The 20,932-nt window shown below is 43.8% G+C and overlaps 1 protein-coding gene across 4 annotated transcripts in view; it reads right to left on the bottom strand.

The window, feature by feature from the left end:
- Positions 1-6,097: 6,097 nt before the first annotated feature.
- LOC146856067 (uncharacterized) overlaps positions 6,098-20,932 on the bottom strand; it is a 171,379-nt gene continuing 156,544 nt past the window's right edge. For 2 of the 4 annotated variants that reach the window (XM_085654083.1, XM_085654082.1), the window contains exons 6-8: positions 8,733-8,878; positions 7,634-7,723; positions 6,098-7,517 (exon numbers count right to left, since the gene is read on the bottom strand). In XM_085654083.1, coding sequence (XP_085510209.1) covers positions 7,276-7,517; positions 7,634-7,723; positions 8,733-8,878 — 478 coding nt within the window. In that variant the 3' untranslated portion in view covers positions 6,098-7,275. The remainder of the gene's footprint in view (positions 7,518-7,633; positions 7,724-8,732; positions 8,879-20,932) is intronic. The other 2 variants (XM_085654079.1, XM_085654080.1) reach the window with 1 other exon arrangement.

Genomic DNA, 20,932 nt, shown 5'->3' with positions numbered 1-20,932 from the left:
TAGTCATGGGACGAGCGATGAGGCATGTGTACATTCCAGTCAACAAGCTGATGACAATAACTGATGACATGGTGTTGGAATACTGTAAAGGCCTGGCTGACGCAGTTCATTCTGTGTTTCATCAGGTTGGAGCGGATGCCACCACTCTTGAAAGGAAGCCAGGCCATGATCTGAGCCCAGGAGACTGGGTAAGGATAAAAGTCCACAGAAAAAGAAATTGTTTGGTTCCAAGGTGGGGAAAACCAAGACAAGTCATTCTGACCACAACAACAGCTGTGAAGTGTGCTGGAGTGAAAAACTGGATCCATGCCAGCCATACTCTGAGGATACCAAATCCAGTTGACAGCAAAGGAAAAGAGTACTATGACGAATCAGAGTCAAGTACTGAATCAGATAACGAAGAGCTAAAAACACAAGAAAATCCTGAAAGGGGGGAAAAAGAATCTGATCAAATATCAGTCCCCAGAAGTATCTCTCTGAGAAGACGATTGCAGATTTCTGATACCAGTTCAGATTCTGAAGACGAACAAGGGAGACAAGGTCCCAGAAAAGAACACAGAAAGAAAAAAGGAAAAGACAACGAAGAAGCTGTAAAAGAAATTCGAGAGAAGGAAGTTTCAGATGAAAGACCAAGAGAAATTTCACCTGAAATAATAGATCAAAGTGAAAAAGGGATAGGTACAGAGAGAGAGGGACAGATTGCGGAAGACCCCCGAGGAGGTGTAGGGAACTGCAACATCCAGCTAGGTGAAGGGACAAGTAGCCAGCAGGAAGATTGCGTGTCGGAGACCCGAGGAGGGACAGAAGTAGGGAAAACAAAACAAGTGGTGGAAAAAGAAGTTGTTGAAAAGAAAAAGCAAGTTGAAACAGAATCTGAAGAGAGTGAAAATAAAATACCAGAAGGTCGAGTTCTAAGAAAAAGGGCTTGGAGAGAAGAAAAGAATAATAAAGAAGGTAAACAGAAAAGAATTAAAAAGGACGAAGTGTGGCCAAACAAAATAAAGAGATTGAGATATCGGCTGACACGAGTGAAATCACCAAGGGCAGATCAGGTGAATGAAGTGACAAGCCAAGAAAAATCGAAAGAAGAAGAGACTAATGAAAATAAGGAAGAAGGAAAAAGAACAAGGAAACCTAACCAGAAGTATAAGTCACCGGAATGGACGTATGTGGCTCTGCCTGAAAAAGAAGAAGAGGCAGACAGTCAAGGAAATCCAGAGGAGGCTGTACTGAAAGTGGTTGAAGAGGAAGAAGAAGCAGGCAATCCTGAGAGTTATCTTATCCGACATCGGAGAAGAAGAAACGGAAGATCAGGAAATTCTGTACTTGGATGAACAGAAGGAAGTGAAGAACGATGAAATGCCAAACTGAGAAAATATAGAAAACTACTGATGAAGGAATAACAATTTGAGTCAAAAGATAGATACTGGTAGAACAAAATAGGGCCTTAGAGCCTAAGGTTAGAAAACAAGTCGTGAAGTAAAAGAGGCTAAGTCAAAAGACACAGTCCAAATTAACAAAGATGGCTAACATAGATTGTAGCAAAAGTAGAGGTACATTCATGAAGAGATGGTGTAAAATGTGTTGTTGTTGTTCAGGCTTATTAATGCTTCTATGGAGCATACTTGCTCTTTTGATTTCTTTTAAGGTTACTATAGATACACTAGAAGGACACAATGAAAACATTACTAACATAAAGAAGATTCAAAAGGTAGTTCCGACTAGAATAGATAATAATTATTTACATAAAGATAGGTCTATTAATGATTTTTCAAATAATGTGTTTTCAAAGTTATTGTATGAATATGTAAAGACTATGGACGTAAGGGACTGCTATGTATGCATGCAGTTACCTGCATCTGTGTCAGAGGGAGTGACTTATCATCACCTTCCAGCAACGTATGGAATAGCATGTAGTGTGATAGCTAGCTTATTTTACGAGACAGGTAAATTAGAATATTATTTTTCAGATGTAGATAACATTTTTGCGCAAGTGCCTGCTAATAACAAACTAAACAAAGTAAGACCTGCTAAGGTATTAGGTGAATTTTTCTTAGAAACTAAGGAGTTAACATTAGAGTATATATTTAAAAATAATTTGACATGCAGTTTGAAGAAAGAAGAAAAGACATTCCTAGACATGGTAGAGGAATGGAGATTGAAAATGCGAAGAAAGGCATCTGAAGGAAAAGGGGAGAAAACAGTCTGGGATGTAGAAATGGAAAAACATATGAAGGGGGAGTCTAATCCAACTTTGGCTTTAGATTGGCCTCAGAAAGGGAAACTGTGTATAAGAAGGAATCAAACGACGTATGACAATTATTTTCTAGGGAATAGTGAGTGCCATGATACATACCGAATCATGGGTGGATGGGGATTTAAAGGTGGAAGAGATCCAGTTTTCCCTGGACTTTATTTTATCTGTGGGAACAAGGCATATTATCGTTTGCCAGACCATTGGTATGGCACATGTTACACAGGCCTGGTTTTTCCAAAAATCTTTCACATGGACAGAGGTAAAGATGATGTACATAGTTTAGGTAATCATTTAGTACGTAGTAAAAGAGAATCTTGGGCAGAAATTGTAGGTGACATTTTTGGAGCATTGATACCAGCAGTGGGAATATCTCTGAATGCGAACAATATTAGAAGATTATCAACAGTAGTGGATCGCTTGTCAACAAGCACCGCTGGAGGATTCTTATTGGTTAATACTGAAATGGTTGCCATGCGTGCTATGGTAATGCAAAATCGACTTGCCCTTGATATATTATTGGCAAAAGAGGGTGGAGTCTGTGGAATGCTGAAAGTTCAACATTGTTGCACTTACATTCCAGACGAAAGCAAAGATCTGAAAGTTTACATTAAAAATATTACTGAATTGCATGACGAAATTGTACCACTGGAGGTTGAAGGTGTTTGGGAAAAGATTGGGAAGAAAATAGCTGCTATTATAAACTTTTTAGTAAAAATAGGTAGTACATTTATAGGTAAGATATTATTTCCATTAACATGTGTAATTTTTGTGTTATTAATACTAAGATTAGGTTGCATGTGCTGTAAAAATAAGAAAACAAAGAATAAAATAAAAAGAGAAAAACTAAAAAGAAATGAAAAGGATCTAGACAGAGATTTAGTAGAGATAACTTTAGAAGAATGGAGAGAAAGTTTGTATAAAAAGGCAAAAAGAGATGAAGAGGAAACTGATTTATGAATAAGAGCAAGAATACATTTCAATTTTCCGTAAAAGGGTGAATAAATTAGTGTTGTTGTGGTGATAAAATCACCAAAGGGGGGATTGCTGGAGCGGGTTTTATTTTCATTTTGCATGTTTCTATTAATAAGAATAATTAACTAATCGTAATTGTATTAATTGGATTGCTGTGGGATTTAACCAACCTTACTAATAAGAATACACGTGGGAATTGCATTTGCATGGCCTAACTAATATGTAAACTAAATTGTATATGCATATTGATCATAGATAATTAGAATTTTGCATGAATATATGTTGCTCTCGTGATGTATTTGTGATTTGTGCTTTATTAATGTGAATATAACCCGCATTAAGTGTTGCTTCTGCTAGATAAATACACACACATATGGGAATTAGTAAGGGGATAACATTTTATTAGTCATTTCCATGTATTAATTATGTTTTTGTGTTTCTTTGCTTAAGTTGACCATTTGATGGCCACAAAATGGCTGACATCCCTATTTGACTAACACAACTCTATTGTGAAGTTCTCTGGGTGAAGTGCGCATGCGTCACCAGCAGCAGCAGTGGCCTCTACGCGACCCTAACTCAACTGTGTCACTCAAGGACACTCCGGGCTATCAGCCAGCTGCTCTGAAAGAAACAATAGAAGATACTTTTCCAAAGAAATTATGAACTATATCTAAAGACACTTTTCTCGCATGGGAAAGCTGTTGAACCATTTTAACGGACCAATCAGAAGCTTCTAAAAATATTACTCGTTACTTTTGGAATGTAAATTCACTATAAAGCACCATAGATTAGAGAGGTTGAGAGCGAGACCCTTCAGAAGATTTTTGATTTCCTGACGTTATGCTGACGGAGAGGACGGTGACACTGCAGGACAGCTGTTTCCTAAGACTCTGACAGTATGAACTGATGACCAAGATTTTGACTTAGAGGACGACTTTTAGCCAGAATAGGTAAATATGATGGTCTACTGCTTGATTAAACAAAAGATTCTTTTTTCAATTATTTAGATAAAGATTTAAGATTTATTACAATAACTGTGTTGGGTCGTTATTATGAAAAGTGTATTTATGTAAATAAATGATAGATTTAGTTATCACTTCAACCAGCAGCTAGCTGATTCATGGTCTATTCATGGGAGGAGTACTAAAAGGTGAAGCTTAGGCCTTAATAAATAGAGAAAGGTAGGGAAATCTATTGTTCATTAGGGATAAATGAGTACTTCCTTCCATTACAGCGAGTGGAACAATCGCCTCTTTGGAAACAGGTTAATAGAGGATGAATGTTGGTGTTATGGGCCTCACCAGCGAATGTAGTGATTGAGTGTGTCTGTGCGATCTATGACCTGTGACGAAAAGAGGGATTTTGCATTCCGCGCTGCATCAACGGGTCCATCTGTGAGGATATTACATGGCTTCAGGGTTCTTGAGACTCCACCTGACATCAGTACCTCTCTGCATCCTGCTTACTACTGCCAGACCAGACCAAGGAGACCTGTGTACCTCTGTCACCGCCATTACACTTATTTCTTTGTTCATTAGATTGTAAATGAACTACAGGGGAAGATGAAAGCAGCTGCACAAGTAGCACCTGCAAAAGATCGGAGATCATCCCAAGATAACAAATGTGCCACAAGGCCTCCCGAATTAACAAAGCATATTACATCAAGGTAAATACGTATTGTATACTTTCCTAATGTGAGCGCTATATGTGCTCCCTAAATTAGCCATTCTACCCCACATCACCCCTTAAAGAGTCTTAGCTGTTCGACCTAGCTACCTCCTGGAAGTTAAACATGAGGTACTTGACAATTCAGTGAGATCGCAGCAGTACCCGATTTCTTTGCTTTAAAGGACAATGACAATACTTGTTATAATGATTTCTTGAGTCACACATGAATCGGATAACTGGCCTGACATGAGTGAGAGAGGTACATTAACATTTATAAGAGAATGCTAAAAAAAAAAAAACAACCGAGGAAGAGAAAGCAAAAAGAATTATGTGCAACGTTTTTCAAACACAAATTATATTCCATGATTATACTAAGAGAACAGATAATGTTTGGGGAATCTAGGTAGCAGTGTAATACATAAATTCTACTAAAAAAAAACCTCACAGTGCGTATGGGCATGCCCATTCAAGTGAAACATATACACCCTCTCTTTCAAAAGGTCCACTCACTGCCAATGAAGTAAAGGATTACAGTTAAATCACTCTGCATAATGCAGTAGCTGGCCTCCACTGCGCTCCCCCTGAATCTTTGGTTGACAAGCACTCGTCTATGCGGTCAAACCATCGAGGGAAAGTCCTTGGAGCATCGGTCTTCATGTTCTGCAACACACCATCTCTACGCCAGAGAGCAAGTGAAATTTCCTCATATAAAACTCCACAAGAATAACTACTGAGCCAACTTATCTACTGTTGATGGGTTCGGCAGGACGTAGAGTCGAAGGAATGCCTAATACGGGCACCATCTGCCGTTATAGAAGGACCACTGGCGTGTAGGTTCACTCTTCGCTTCTATCACCCCTGCCAAAGAGCAGGTCAATTACCGATTTCACTATTACATCAACCGGCCAGCTATTCCTCTGCCACAACCCGCCACCCACCCATCCAGGAAGGCAATCTTAAGATTAAAATGGTACCAAGGACTCAGTCTGCCTTCGCCTGTACATGCCCAGAGATCAAAGCACTCAGACATGGCAATAAGGCAATGTGTCATGGTGCTGTCTGAAACAGCATCTGAACATTTTTATTCTCTGAATTGATCATTTTTCTTTTACAGATCTTATGTTTGGACATATTTTAATCAAAGTGATGAAGGTAGGCAAAAGTTTTCTTCTACTAGTTGTGTCTTGGTTGAAATGTGTGTCTCTTTGAAAGTGCTTTACACTGTTTATTGTTTGCATTTCTAATGTTATAACAATTTTTTTTATACAGGTATATTTTGAGTTTGTAAATTTGCAAAATGCCAATTTTATCAGTAAATCTCTTTAAGCTCGAGTTTTGTCCATGTCTTGCACATATATTTGATCCGGGGCTTCCAAGTTTAATACACAACAGCAGTCTCCATGAAGACCAGATTTTAACCAAAGCCTTTAAAAACGCAAATGATTGCCTTTCAGATTAATTGTTAAATGTACCTCATGCTGGATAAATACTTGGCAGGCTGCTACTCTCATAGACTAATGTTGATCACCTCTGCATATATGAAAACTGCTAATTTAACAACAATCCATTTTTTTTATTGTAGGAATACTTAAAATCTTTACAAAACCAGCTAATAGAGAAACCTCGTCAGGGTTAGTAAGCGCAGTGTAAATTTAATTTCAATTTCAAACGTAAATGCTGAAACACATTCATAAATATGTCAAAACTATCTGCTAACTAGGTTAACACTACTTTAGCTAACTAATTAGGATACTGTGGAATAACAAAGGAAAAAACAACTGATACATCCGCATGAAATGGTGTGAACTACAAGGAAAATATTTGAGTTCTAATGCCTTTTTAGGTCTGGCTTGGCAGCGCAACTGTCTGTTAGAACCATTTTTACTAGCTTCATTAAAACAGACATTGAGTGAGCTTTAGCTCCACTATGAGGAGTATAACACTGTCTCCTCATACTATTGGATAACTGGTGTATCATTCCACCCTCTAACAAGTGTGTTCAATGGAAGGCAAGGGGAACTGCTTTACATGTGGAAAGTATACTCAGTCATCACACTGTTTGTCATGTTTAATTCCGCATCTCTTATAGTTTATACAGAAACTAATGCATTTTTGGCACTTTCCCCCAAGTATTGACAAACCCAATAGTTCTGGTTGTAAAATGCTGATAAGTGTTTGGGGATGCAAAGTGTGCCAAGAGCATTTGTGCATGCCTGTGTGTGCATGTGTTAGCACATTATAACCAGACTAATTGGCTTTGCTAGTGCTTGTTGGGATACTGCTGTCCGTATATCAAATCATACAATCTCTTAGAAGCGTCCGTAACCATTTAAGGAATTAACACATTTTGGATGATTAAACGGGTAAAATATATTAATTTAAATAAAAATACTACTGAGTTCTTCTGGTGAAATATTGCCCCCCGATATCACAACTACCACTGTTTTCCCACTAATGTCGGGAATTTTATTTTTTAAAACTGCGGCAAATGCTGCTGACCCAGATGGCTCAACAACCAACCCTGCCCGGTACAGAACTGATATCGCCTCTACTATGTCCTCATCGGAGACCAGAATCACCTTCTCTACAAGTTCCTTGCAGATTCCAAATGCGATGGTGCCTAGGAACAAACATAGGAACAGGTTATGCCAGCAGAGACTGTGAGAGCAGTGCAATTTCCGGTGTGGTGTTGAATAGGTGTTAGCCCAGTGGTCTGGGTGATGCAACCAATCTTACCTGCAAATGGCGGGGCTAATCCTGCTGCAATGCTTTTTGCGTCCATGAATGCAGGTTTCCCATCAATAAAACTTCTATACATGGTGCACGCTGTTGAAACGAAAATGGTACAATTCAGGGTTTTTGTTTCGCGCAAATAATTAACTTGATTATGAAGAATGCGATTTTAAAACTCTCTACAATGAGATTGGACCCATACACTCCACACACCCACTCATACAAACACTGAACACCCACTCATACAAACACTGAACAAACACATTGGAAAGTACAATTGGACCCCCTGCGGCACAAGACCTTCATACAGCCCAACACCACTCTCACCATATTGGGGTGTGGTCTACCCAGGGACAACCCACAAATGACCCTCGCTGGCCATACCCACAACTGCCGATTCATTTCTGCAAGTAAGAATGTTATTGTGCCAAATAACAGGACATGTGCTATGTGAAACTTCGTAACTTAACATAACAATAGTTTCAAGTACATGGTAACTTTCAAAGGATGCTGTAAAGAGCATTGCACAACTTCAACGAGTGACGATCGCTTCAAACACCTTGTATTTATGAAGATCCAATTGAAATATCTGCCCAGATATGTCGATTCGATTCAGTCATTTGCATTGTTTGATCCACCTTCACTTTCCACAGCCAAACCAGCAGGACTCATGTAAAAAGTCCAGTATTGCAAAAGGACTGCTGTTGTGTGAATGGTCATTACCTTCCTGCCTGTCCCTCACTCAGACCTAAACTCTCATTTGCAGAGATGACAATATTACACATTGTTTCCCAATTCAGCTAAGCTCAGATTTTTTTACAACTTAGAAAGAAAATTATTAATATCTCCATATACCACTACCACAATGTTATATTCGTGAGAGCAGGTCTGATCGTTCTCTTTTTGCCAAGCCGTTTTAGACCATTATTCACACTTAACATGGGCGTGAAGGGAAATTGTGTAACAATATGAATGGTCCAGATTGGAGCACAGGTGTAATGTTGGAGGAAGAGGAAAGCCATTGTTGAAACAGGAACATTGAGTGTCCTTGCGGGCTTGGCCTGGTCCAGTAGCTGCCTGATTATAAATGGAAGAAAATTACCTCCTTCTGGCTCCACACCATACACTTTTGTCGAAGGGGATGAAAGTTTGACAACAGACGCAATACCAGAAAGCAAACCACCTCCACCGCAGCAAACAACAATCACATCTGGGTTGGGAATCTTCTCCAATATTTCAAATGCTAAACTGAATGAGAAAACCAACAGTTATAGTACATCAGTACGTTACTTTATGTAGATCACAAGGCAGGATTTATTCTTCATGTTTGACAAATTATCGTTATTTCTTTATTGTATTACAGCCGGGCTAGAGGGTTTGCAGACAAAATAAGCAGATACAAGTACAAAATAACATGCAGGGAAAAGTTACAGAACCGTTAGAAGTCGCAGAACGAGTGGAACATGTGGGTTTTCGGGGATCTTCAGAATTTCAGATGACTTGGGTTTATATATGAATATATAAGTGTGTGTGTATATATATATATATATATATCAACACCAGTCGGGTCCTTCCGGGATCCAAGCCCTAGTCAGGTGGTGCGCTGTCCGGCGAACCCAATGCCGGATAATCCAAATGACGATACAAAGAAGAGAAAACGCACTCTCAGAGGTCAGTCGTTTTTTAATTAACAATCGCTACGCGTTTCGACACAACTCGTGTCTTGCTCACACGATTTTTTGCACGGTTCCCAAACGTACATATAGTCATACGTAAACACAAAAGAAGTACTACCATATTGCTCACTCTAAGCTGTGCGTATGGCCGCCAACGGCGGCCATACGCACAGCTTAGAGTGAGCAATATGGTAGTACTTCTTTTGTGTTTACGTATGACTATATGTACGTTTGGGAACCGTGCAAAAAATCGTGTGAGCAAGACACGAGTTGTGTCGAAACGCGTAGCGATTGTTAATTAAAAACGACTGACCTCTGAGAGTGCGTTTTCTCTTCTTTGTATCGTCATTTGGATTATCCGGCATTGGGTTCGCCGGACAGCGCACCACCTGACTAGGGCTTGGATCCCGGAAGGACCCGACTGGTATTGATTGCAAACGGAGGGATCACTTGCCGGCCTTTGGGGACACGTGGAGGCTACTTGGACGGACGAATCGGGAGGAGAACGGGAGCCTGCTCGTACAGGAGGTAAGCCGGGTCCCGGAGTGCACTGCGGGGGAGGGTGGCAGGCGGGCACTTTGTGCGCGAGTGGTTACCCTCCTGGCGCGGGTGCGAGGGGGCCCGGTACTTGCCTCTAGAGAACCTGAGATGTAACACACGTTAAGAGACAGAATAACAGTACTGTACTGTAACAACGGAAGCGGGATACGTGTTAAGCAGCAGGGCTATTCCTAACTCCCTTAAGATTCGGGCAGCATTACACCCCAAGGCATCAGGAACCGCCTACGTGTAAGCGGGGAGGTCTATCGATATTAATTAAATTGGACAGTGTAACAGGCACTATTTGTTCTGTTTGTCTGCGGGTTCCCGAAGCGCATGACAAAAGATACGGAGTGCATGCTACACTTTGAAGGAATCGACTATGAATATGGAGAGTGACAGTGAAAGACGCAGAGAAGCACAAACTTTGTTTGCAAGAGCTCCAGGTAAAGGAAGCCAATCTGGAGTCCCAACTAGTAAACCGGATGTAAATACGTTGAACATCAAAATGCGGAGGTATGAGAAGTTAAAGAAACAGGAAGCATCTAAATGGTGGGAGGCAGTCTCACTCCAAGACTATGTTGACAAGGAGATGGTACCACGGGGTTTACGTATATATATTACCCCGTCGCACGAAGCACGTAATCCACGGATGCTCGAAGAATGGGCAAATAATTCGGCCCTAAGTTCTAAGAACATGCTTCTGATTCTCATAAAATACGCATGGGAAGATAGAGAGGAAATAATTAAAGAATTGGAACTGATCAATGAGGATTTCAAAAAAAGTACTGACCAGGAAGACATTAAAAGATTCAAAGAAGATCTTGTGAACAGGCTCAAGAGATATGAAGAGGACATTAAATCACGCAAACAGAGGAAGCTACATAGAGATTGTGCCGACTATGAGAGTGGTCGCATCTTAACGTACAGCCAAAAATACGACCATCTCTACAAGCAAAAAGACAGCCAAGGAAACATATCCGAAACTGCGGAAGTAGCAATTGAAATGCTACCAACAGAGGAATCAGACACAGACCTTTCGGATACTACAGCCAGTACTTCCTCTGAGGCGGAAATATCAAGTAAACCTGCGTCTTTTTTAGACGAATTTCGTGTCATGAGGACAAGGCGACAAAAAGAAGATACTCAACCGACCACTCCGAGGAGGGGACGTGGTCGCGGCCGGGGGCAAGGACGAGGAAGAGGAAGAGGCAGGGGCGGTCCAAACAGAGGAGACTCAAGCTCCGACAAAGGAGAAACAGGCAAGGCACTCGTGGGAACCAAAAGAGGAGGCCAGAGGAAAATGTACTAATTATGGATGAAGAAATGGTAAATAGAACTATCATTAATCTATCCTCAAGATTTCTAACACCCATAGAAAAAACCACGCTATGCTTGGGTTTGACTTATTGTCCCACTGAATTGTATAACTATGCCAACACTAGGGTTGACATCTTCAAGTTTATAAGGAAACTTAAATTGAAAAAATGGCATAGTTTGCGAAACACCAGACCACCTGAAAGTGATGATCAACAATCCGATATCTGGTCTCAACCGAACCTCAATGTTGGTAATGCGGATGTCCTTGAAGCAATGTATGCTCTAGCAGATCCTGTATTGGGCACTGGGGGTACTCAGACTGCAGTAGATCTAGATGGTGTTAGTACACATAAGGCAGCTTGCACTACTTTCAAGCCCAGATCGATCTTCTTTCCGACTCTGCCACACGACTCAATAGACACCTTTCATGAAGTGGTGACGAAGGAAATGATAAAACATAAACATAGAATTGGTACACGCCAGAACTTAGACTCCAATCTATCTAATCAGCAAAGAACCTTTATTCTATCTCTAGCACAAGACAATAGTATGGTAATTAGACCATCAGATAAAGGAGGAAATATTGTCTTGTGGGACAAACGTATGTACATCGATGAAGCACTGAAACAATTATCCGATGTGAACTTTTATTGTAAATGTACCACTGATGTTTACAATTGCAGCATAAGCGACACATGGGAAAAACTAACTAACTGGCAAAAAGAGGGGCTCATTACATGGCAGGAATACTGTTTTCTCAAAAAGGATTTCCCCAAACTACCTATTTTGTATTTACTCCCCAAAATACATAAAGATCCACAGGTACCACCAGGGAGACCCATAGTTTCGTCATTGGGTAATGTCAACGAGAATGTATCTAAATACGTTGACTTTTTCCTTAGGGAGTATGTCACCCAGTTACCCTCATATATTAGGGACACCAAAGACTTTCTGAATAAAATCTCAGACATCACATGGGCAGAAGAATATCTACTCATTGCCCTGGATGTGAGTTCATTATACACCATCATTGATCACACCCAGGGCATTGAAGCATGTCTTCACTTTCTCAGGGCAAGAAACATCTGCTATCTTGAACACACCAACATGTTAGCTGACATGATGAGGCTATGCCTTAACAACAATATCTTCCTATTTAATGGTGAACTGTACAAACAGATCCGCGGCACGGCCATGGGAACGTGCTTCGCACCTAGTTTTGCGAACCTCTTCCTGGGTAAGTGGGAGGAGGAGCTCCGCGCCAACAGTGACATGGATTCAGACTTTAGGAAGGTCCTGGTGTGGTTGAGATATATTGACGATCTCTTCGTCATATGGAAGGGCAATGAAGAGGAAGCTAGGAAATTCATTAGTAAACTGAACAACAACAGCTACAACATACATCTCACCTCAAACATAAGTAGTAATAAAATTGAATTCCTAGACACCGTCATCACAATACAGGATGGTAACATGGTTTCAAGCTTACACCGGAAGGAAACTTCCGGGAATAGCTTGCTACATGCCCACAGTGCTCATCCGGAGCCACTTAAATGGAGCATCCCCTTCGGGGAGGTATTAAGGGCACGGAGAAATTGCAGCACGGAGGAAGATTTCCAGAAGGAACTAGGTCTCATGCTAGGTAGATTCAGGGAGCGAGGTTACCCGGAATGGGTATTGAATAATGCCAAAAATAAGATCAATAAAATCAGTAGACCCCAAGCCCTAGATTACTCTACCAGGAATGACCAGGATGAAGTACCAACGAGGGTGATAACTACATTCAATCACAAATCTAAACAGGTCCAGAAAATGCTGGCTGACAATTGGAGAATCTTGAAATCTGATTCTATCATTGGTGGCACCATCAGTGACAGACCCCTGATAACATACAGGAGAGGGAGGAATTTGAAGGACATATTGGTCAGAGGGGACATCACAGAAACACCCAATAGGAACCGATTTAATCTTAAAGGTTTCTATCCATGTGGCCATTGCAAAGCATGCAAATTTAGCCACATGGTCAAGGAATTCAAGATTACAGGATCACAACAAAGTAAAACTATCCCACAGTTCCTTACATGCAGTAAAAACTATGTAGTATATATCCTGGAGTGTCCGTGCAGACTCTGGTATGTTGGGAGTACAACTTGTATGGTTAAGAAGTGGATACAGGAACACCTTAGAGCCATAACCAACAGGGACCAGAACTATCCCATTGCACAACATTTCCAGGATATACACCAGTCCAACAACTCTCTTTTGAAGTACTTCGCCATAGAACAGGTGCATGTATCCAAAAGCGGAGGTAACAGAGAGTTAGCCCTGAGAAAGAGAGAATCTAAATGGATAATGGAGCTAGAAACCAAGTTTCCAGGGGGGCACAATCTTGACGAGGAACTGGCAACGCATTTGCATGATGACTGAACCTTTGAATCATGTCCAGTGATTTTGATTTGTATTGAATATCCTCCTTGCTACTGTATGCTAGCTCAAATAATGTGTTAGTACATTGATGAGATTGTCTGAAAATAAGTTAGAGCTGTTTGTAATTTTAACTTATGTTTTTATTACCATCCAGGAGGAAAGGAAGGGACCATTCACTTCTCAAAGACACGGCACAGGTTCCCTACCCTTTTCTTCATGAGGATGCCACAACACGCTCTATGAGATAAGAACTGCACATTTTATTCACTGTTCTATAGCATGCACTGTTGTTATTTTGTTTGGCGTTAACCACTATGTGGTTGTAATTTAGAAGTACTAACTGCTCCCAGCTTTAACTTGCCATTTGGCATTTGAGGTATGCTTTCAGATTTTATGGGTGCATTTTGAATGTGGGGCACTAGTCCTCTGATAAATCAATAATTGGGTTCTGAGTCCGAGAACCCCAAGCTGGGCATCATAAATATACAATTAGCAGGTTTTGTATTTCGGCATGTCAGCACGTAAACATTAACGTATGCGGCACTAGTCCGCTTGACGTATATACTTATAGCTCACCTGGCTTTAGTAACCCTGTTTTATAAGAAATCTGTTCGTGTGAGGTAACATGCAATCGATAAAGTTTTTAGCAATGCTTTCAAGTCTGCACCAGCAGTTCATTGTATAGTAAACTCGGACCAGTCACCCAATTTTTCATTACTATGATTTACAGTTCAGTAATGCTTAGTATTATCTTGTTGTACAGTCCAATTGCTGACTCCTTGTGAAGGGAACATGTACGTACTCATTCAATTGCATGAGTTTATAACCCGTTCAGAAATGGCGGCCATACGCACAGCTTAGAGTGAGCAATATGGTAGTACTTCTTTTGTGTTTACGTATGACTATATGTACGTTTGGGAACCGTGCAAAAAATCGTGTGAGCAAGACACGAGTTGTGTCGAAACGCGTAGCGATTGTTAATTAAAAAACGACTGACCTCTGAGAGTGCGTTTTCTCTTCTTTGTATCGTCATATATATATATATATATATTCCAAACGAAGAAAGCTCCCACTTGAAGCACCACACCCAGCGTGTTTTTCACCTTTTATTTCAGCAGGCGTGCGGATGGTACAGCACAACATTTCCAGCATTCATGAGTGCCATACGCGTTTCGGGCTTCCTAGCCCTTGCTCACTGGCATCTTGCAGGGGAAACAGCAGCCAAGGTTTTCACCGTTCTCACAGCGATTCTTTTAAGTCCTGCCTTTGGTGGGCGTGGCTAGATGGCATTATGGTCTTTGAAGTCCTTGTAATGCCGTTTTGTCCCAAATTTTCTTATATCCCCCAATGGGTTACCAGAATTAGTCTAGCTGGTCCTCCGCCTTAGTCACCTCTCTGAACGGCCACGTTGGTCCTCTTCGCCACACAGTCATCAGCGAACGGCGATCAGGAGCTGCGATATCCGCAGCGGGGTGCTTCGCGACCGGGATGGCCGCAATATATTCCAAACGAAGAAAGCTCCCACTCGAAGCACCACACCCAGCGTGTTTTTCACCTTTTATTTCAGCAGGCGTGCGGATGGTACAGCACAACATTTCCAGCATTCATGAGTGCCATACGCGTTTCGGGCTTCCTAGCCCTTGCTCACTGGCATCTTGCAGGGGAAACAGCAGCCAAGGTTTTCACCGTTCTCACAGCGATTCTTTTAAGTCCTGCCTTTGGTGGGCGTGGCTAGATGGCATTATGGTCTTTGAAGTCCTTGTAATGCCGTTTTGTCCCAAATTTTCTTATATCCCCCAATGGGTTACCAGAATTAGTCTAGCTGGTCCTCCGCCTTAGTCACCTCTCTGAACGGCCACGTTGGTCCTCTTCGCCACACAGTCATCAGCGAACGGCGATCAGGAGCTGCGATATCCGCAGCGGGGTGCTTCGCGACCGGGATGGCCGCAATATATTCCAAACGAAGAAAGCTCCCACTTGAAGCACCACACCCAGCGTGTTTTTCACCTTTTATTTCAGCAGGCGTGCGGATGGTACAGCACAACATTTCCAGCATTCATGAGTGCCATACGCGTTTCGGGCTTCCTAGCCCTTGCTCACTGGCATCTTGCAGGGGAAACAGCAGCCAAGGTTTTCACCGTTCTCACAGCGATTCTTTTAAGTCCTGCCTTTGGTGGGCGTGGCTAGATGGCATTATGGTCTTTGAAGTCCTTGTAATGCCGTTTTGTCCCAAATTTTCTTATATCCCCCAATGGGTTACCAGAATTAGTCTAGCTGGTCCTCCGCCTTAGTCACCTCTCTGAACGGCCACGTTGGTCCTCTTCGCCACACAGTCATCAGCGAACGGCGATCAGGAGCTGCGATATCCGCAGCGGGGTGCTTCGCGACCGGGATGGTCGCAATATATTCCAAACGAAGAAAGCTCCCACTTGAAGCACCACACCCAGCGTGTTTTTCACCTTTTATTTCAGCAGGCGTGCGGATGGTACAGCACAACATTTCCAGCATTCATGAGTGCCATGCGCGTTTCGGGCTTCCTAGCCCTTGCTCACTGGCATCTTGCAGGGGAAACAGCAGCCAAGGTTTTCACCGTTCTCACAGCGATTCTTTTAAGTCCTGCCTTTGGTGGGCGTGGCTAGATGGCATTATGGTCTTTGAAGTCCTTGTAATGCCGTTTTGTCCCAAATTTTCTTATATCCCCCAATGGGTTACCAGAATTAGTCTAGCTGGTCCTCCGCCTTAGTCACCTCTCTGAACGGCCACGTTGGTCCTCTTCGCCACACAGTCATCAGCGAACGGCGATCAGGAGCTGCGATATCCGCAGCGGGGTGCTTCGCGACCGGGATGGCCGCAATATATTCCAAACGAAGAAAGCTCCCACTTGAAGCACCACACCCAGCGTGTTTTTCACCTTTTATTTCAGCAGGCGTGCGGATGGTACAGCACAACATTTCCAGCATTCATGAGTGCCATACGCGTTTCGGGCTTCCTAGCCCTTGCTCACTGGCATCTTGCAGGGGAAACAGCAGCCAAGGTTTTCACCGTTCTCACAGCGATTCTTTTAAGTCCTGCCATAATGCCATCTAGCCACGCCCACTAAAGGCAGGACTTAAAAGAATCGCTGTGAGAACGGTGAAAACCTTGGCTGCTGTTTCCCCTGCAAGATGCCAGTGAGCAAGGGCTAGGAAGCCCGAAACGCGTATGGCACTCATGAATGCTGGAAATGTTGTGCTGTACCATCCGCACGCCTGCTGAAATAAAAGGTGAAAAACACGCTGGGTGTGGTGCTTCAAGTGGGAGCTTTCTTCGTTTGGAATATATTGCGGCCATCCCGGTCGCGAAGCACCCCGCTGCGGATATCGCAGCTCCTGATCGCCGTTCGCTGATGACTGTGTGGCGAAGAGGACCAACGTGGCCGTTCAGAGAGGTGACTAAGGCGGAGGACCAGCTAGACTAATTCTGGTAACCCATTGGGGGATATAAAAAAATTTGGGACAAAACGGCATTACAAGGACTTCAAAGACCATAATGCCATCTAGCCACGCCCACTAAAGGCAGGACTTAAAAGAATCGCTGTGAGAACGGTGAAAACCTTGGCTGCTGTTTCCCCTGCAAGATGCCAGTGAGCAAGGGCTAGGAAGCCCGAAACGCGTATGGCACTCATGAATGCTGGAAATGTTGTGCTGTACCATCCGCACGCCTGCTGAAATAAAAGGTGAAAAACACGCTGGGTGTGGTGCTTCAAGTGGGAGCTTTCTTCGTTTGGAATATATTGCGGCCATCCCGGTCGCGAAGCACCCCGCTGCGGATATCGCAGCTCCTGATCGCCGTTCGCTGATGACTGTGTGGCGAAGAGGACCAACGTGGCCGTTCAGAGAGGTGACTAAGGCGGAGGACCAGCTAGACTAATTCTGGTAACCCATTGGGGGATATAAAAAAATTTGGGACAAAACGGTATTACAAGGACTTCAAAGACCATAATGCCATCTAGCCACGCCCACTAAAGGCAGGACTTAAAAGAATCGCTGTGAGAACGGTGAAAACCTTGGCTGCTGTTTCACCTGCAAGATGCCAGTGAGCAAGGGCTAGGAAGCCCGAAACGCGTATGGCACTCATGAATGCTGGAAATGTTGTGCTGTACCATCCGCACGCCTGCTGAAATAAAAGGTGAAAAACACGCTGGGTGTGGTGCTTCAAGTGGGAGCTTTCTTCGTTTGGAATATATTGCGGCCATCCCGGTCGCGAAGCACCCCGCTGCGGATATCGCAGCTCCTGATCGCCGTTCGCTGATGACTGTGTGGCGAAGAGGACCAACGTGGCCGTTCAGAGAGGTGACTAAGGCGGAGGACCAGCTAGACTAATTCTGGTAACCCATTGGGGGATATAAAAAAAATTGGGACAAAACGGCATTACAAGGACTTCAAAGACCATAATGCCATCTAGCCACGCCCACTAAAGGCAGGACTTAAAAGAATCGCTGTGAGAACGGTGAAAACCTTGGCTGCTGTTTCCCCTGCAAGATGCCAGTGAGCAAGGGCTAGGAAGCCCGAAACGCGTATGGCACTCATGAATGCTGGAAATGTTGTGCTGTACCATCCGCACGCCTGCTGAAATAAAAGGTGAAAAACACGCTGGGTGTGGTGCTTCAAGTGGGAGCTTTCTTCGTTTGGAATATATTGCGGCCATCCCGGTCGCGAAGCACCCCGCTGCGGATATCGCAGCTCCTGATCGCCGTTCGCTGATGACTGTGTGGCGAAGAGGACCAACGTGGCCGTTCAGAGAGGTGACTAAGGCGGAGGACCAGCTAGACTAATTCTGGTAACCCATTGGGGGATATAAAAAAATTTGGGACAAAACGGCATTACAAGGACTTCAAAGACCATAATGCCATCTAGCCACGCCCACTAAAGGCAGGACTTAAAAGAATCGCTGTGAGAACGGTGAAAACCTTGGCTGCTGTTTCCCCTGCAAGATGCCAGTGAGCAAGGGCTAGGAAGCCCGAAACGCGTATGGCACTCATGAATGCTGGAAATGTTGTGCTGTACCATCCGCACGCCTGCTGAAATAAAAGGTGAAAAACACGCTGGGTGTGGTGCTTCAAGTGGGAGCTTTCTTCGTTTGGAATATATTGCGGCCATCCCGGTCACGAAGCACCCCGCTGCGGATATCGCAGCTCCTGATCGCCGTTCGCTGATGACTGTGTGGCGAAGAGGACCAACGTGGCCGTTCAGAGAGGTGACTAAGGCGGAGGACCAGCTAGACTAATTCTGGTAACCCATTGGGGGATATAAAAAATTTTGGGACAAAACGGCATTACAAGGACTTCAAAGACCATAATGCCATCTAGCCACGCCCACTAAAGGCAGGACTTAAAAGAATCGCTGTGAGAACGGTGAAAACCTTGGCTGCTGTTTCCCCTGCAAGATGCCAGTGAGCAAGGGCTAGGAAGCCCGAAACGCGTATGGCACTCATGAATGCTGGAAATGTTGTGCTGTACCATCCGCACGCCTGCTGAAATAAAAGGTGAAAAACACGCTGGGTGTGGTGCTTCAAGTGGGAGCTTTCTTCGTTTGGAATATATTGCGGCCATCCCGGTCGCGAAGCACCCCGCTGCGGATATCGCAGCTCCTGATCGCCGTTCGCTGATGACTGTGTGGCGAAGAGGACCAACGTGGCCGTTCAGAGAGGTGACTAAGGCGGAGGACCAGCTAGACTAATTCTGGTAACCCATTGGGGGATATAAAAAAATTTGGGACAAAACGGCATTACAAGGACTTCAAAGACCATAATGCCATCTAGCCACGCCCACTAAAGGCAGGACTTAAAAGAATCGCTGTGAGAACGGTGAAAACCTTGGCTGCTGTTTCCCCTGCAAGATGCCAGTGAGCAAGGGCTAGGAAGCCCGAAACGCGTATGGCACTCATGAATGCTGGAAATGTTGTGCTGTACCATCCGCACGCCTGCTGAAATAAAAGGTGAAAAACACGCTGGGTGTGGTGCTTCAAGTGGGAGCTTTCTTCGTTTGGAATATATTGCGGCCATCCCGGTCGCGAAGCACCCCGCTGCGGATATCGCAGCTCCTGATCGCCGTTCGCTGATGACTGTGTGGCGAAGAGGACCAACGTGGCCGTTCAGAGAGGTGACTAAGGCGGAGGACCAGCTAGACTAATTCTGGTAACCCATTGGGGGATATAAAAAAATTTGGGACAAAACGGCATTACAAGGACTTCAAAGACCATAATGCCATCTAGCCACGCCCACTAAAGGCAGGACTTAAAAGAATCGCTGTGAGAACGGTGAAAACCTTGGCTGCTGTTTCCCCTGCAAGATGCCAGTGAGCAAGGGCTAGGAAGCCCGAAACGCGTATGGCACTCATGAATGCTGGAAATGTTGTGCTGTACCATCCGCACGCCTGCTGAAATAAAAGGTGAAAAACACGCTGGGTGTGGTGCTTCAAGTGGGAGCTTTCTTCGTTTGGAATATATTGCGGCCATCCCGGTCGCGAAGCACCCCGCTGCGGATATCGCAGCTCCTGATCGCCGTTCGCTGATGACTGTGTGGCGAAGAGGACCAACGTGGCCGTTCAGAGAGGTGACTAAGGCGGAGGACCAGCTAGACTAATTCTGGTAACCCATTGGGGGATATAAAAAAATTTGGGACAAAACGGCATTACAAGGACTTCAAAGACCATAATGCCATCTAGCCACGCCCACTAAAGGCAGGACTTAAAAGAATCGCTGTGAGAACGGTGAAAACCTTGGCTGCTGTTTCCCCTGCAAGATGCCAGTGAGCAAGGGCTAGGAAGCCCGAAACGCGTATGGCACTCATGAATGCTGGAAATGTTGTGCTGTACCATCCGCACGCCTGCTGAAATAAAAGGTGAAAAACACGCTGGGTGTGGTGCTTCAAGTGGGAGCTTTCTTCGTTTGGAATATATTGCGGCCATCCCGGTCGCGAAGCACCCCGCTGCGGATATCGCAGCTCCTGATCGCCGTTCGCTGATGACTGTGTGGCGAAGAGGACCAACGTGGCCGTTCAGAGAGGTGACTAAGGCGGAGGACCAGCTAGACTAATTCTGGTAACCCATTGGGGGATATAAAAAAATTTGGGACAAAACGGCATTACAAGGACTTCAAAGACCATAATGCCATCTAGCCACGCCCACTAAAGGCAGGACTTAAAAGAATCGCTGTGAGAACGGTGAAAACCTTGGCTGCTGTTTCCCCTGCAAGATGCCAGTGAGCAAGGGCTAGGAAGCCCGAAACGCGTATGGCACTCATGAATGCTGGAAATGTTGTGCTGTACCATCCGCACGCCTGCTGAAATAAAAGGTGAAAAA

This window comes from Triturus cristatus, chromosome 4_1, assembly GCF_964204655.1.
Source record: "Triturus cristatus chromosome 4_1, aTriCri1.1, whole genome shotgun sequence".
In the NCBI taxonomy this organism is placed as follows: domain Eukaryota; kingdom Metazoa; phylum Chordata; class Amphibia; order Caudata; family Salamandridae; genus Triturus; species Triturus cristatus.
This window is presented reverse-complemented; position numbering and strand designations above follow the sequence as displayed.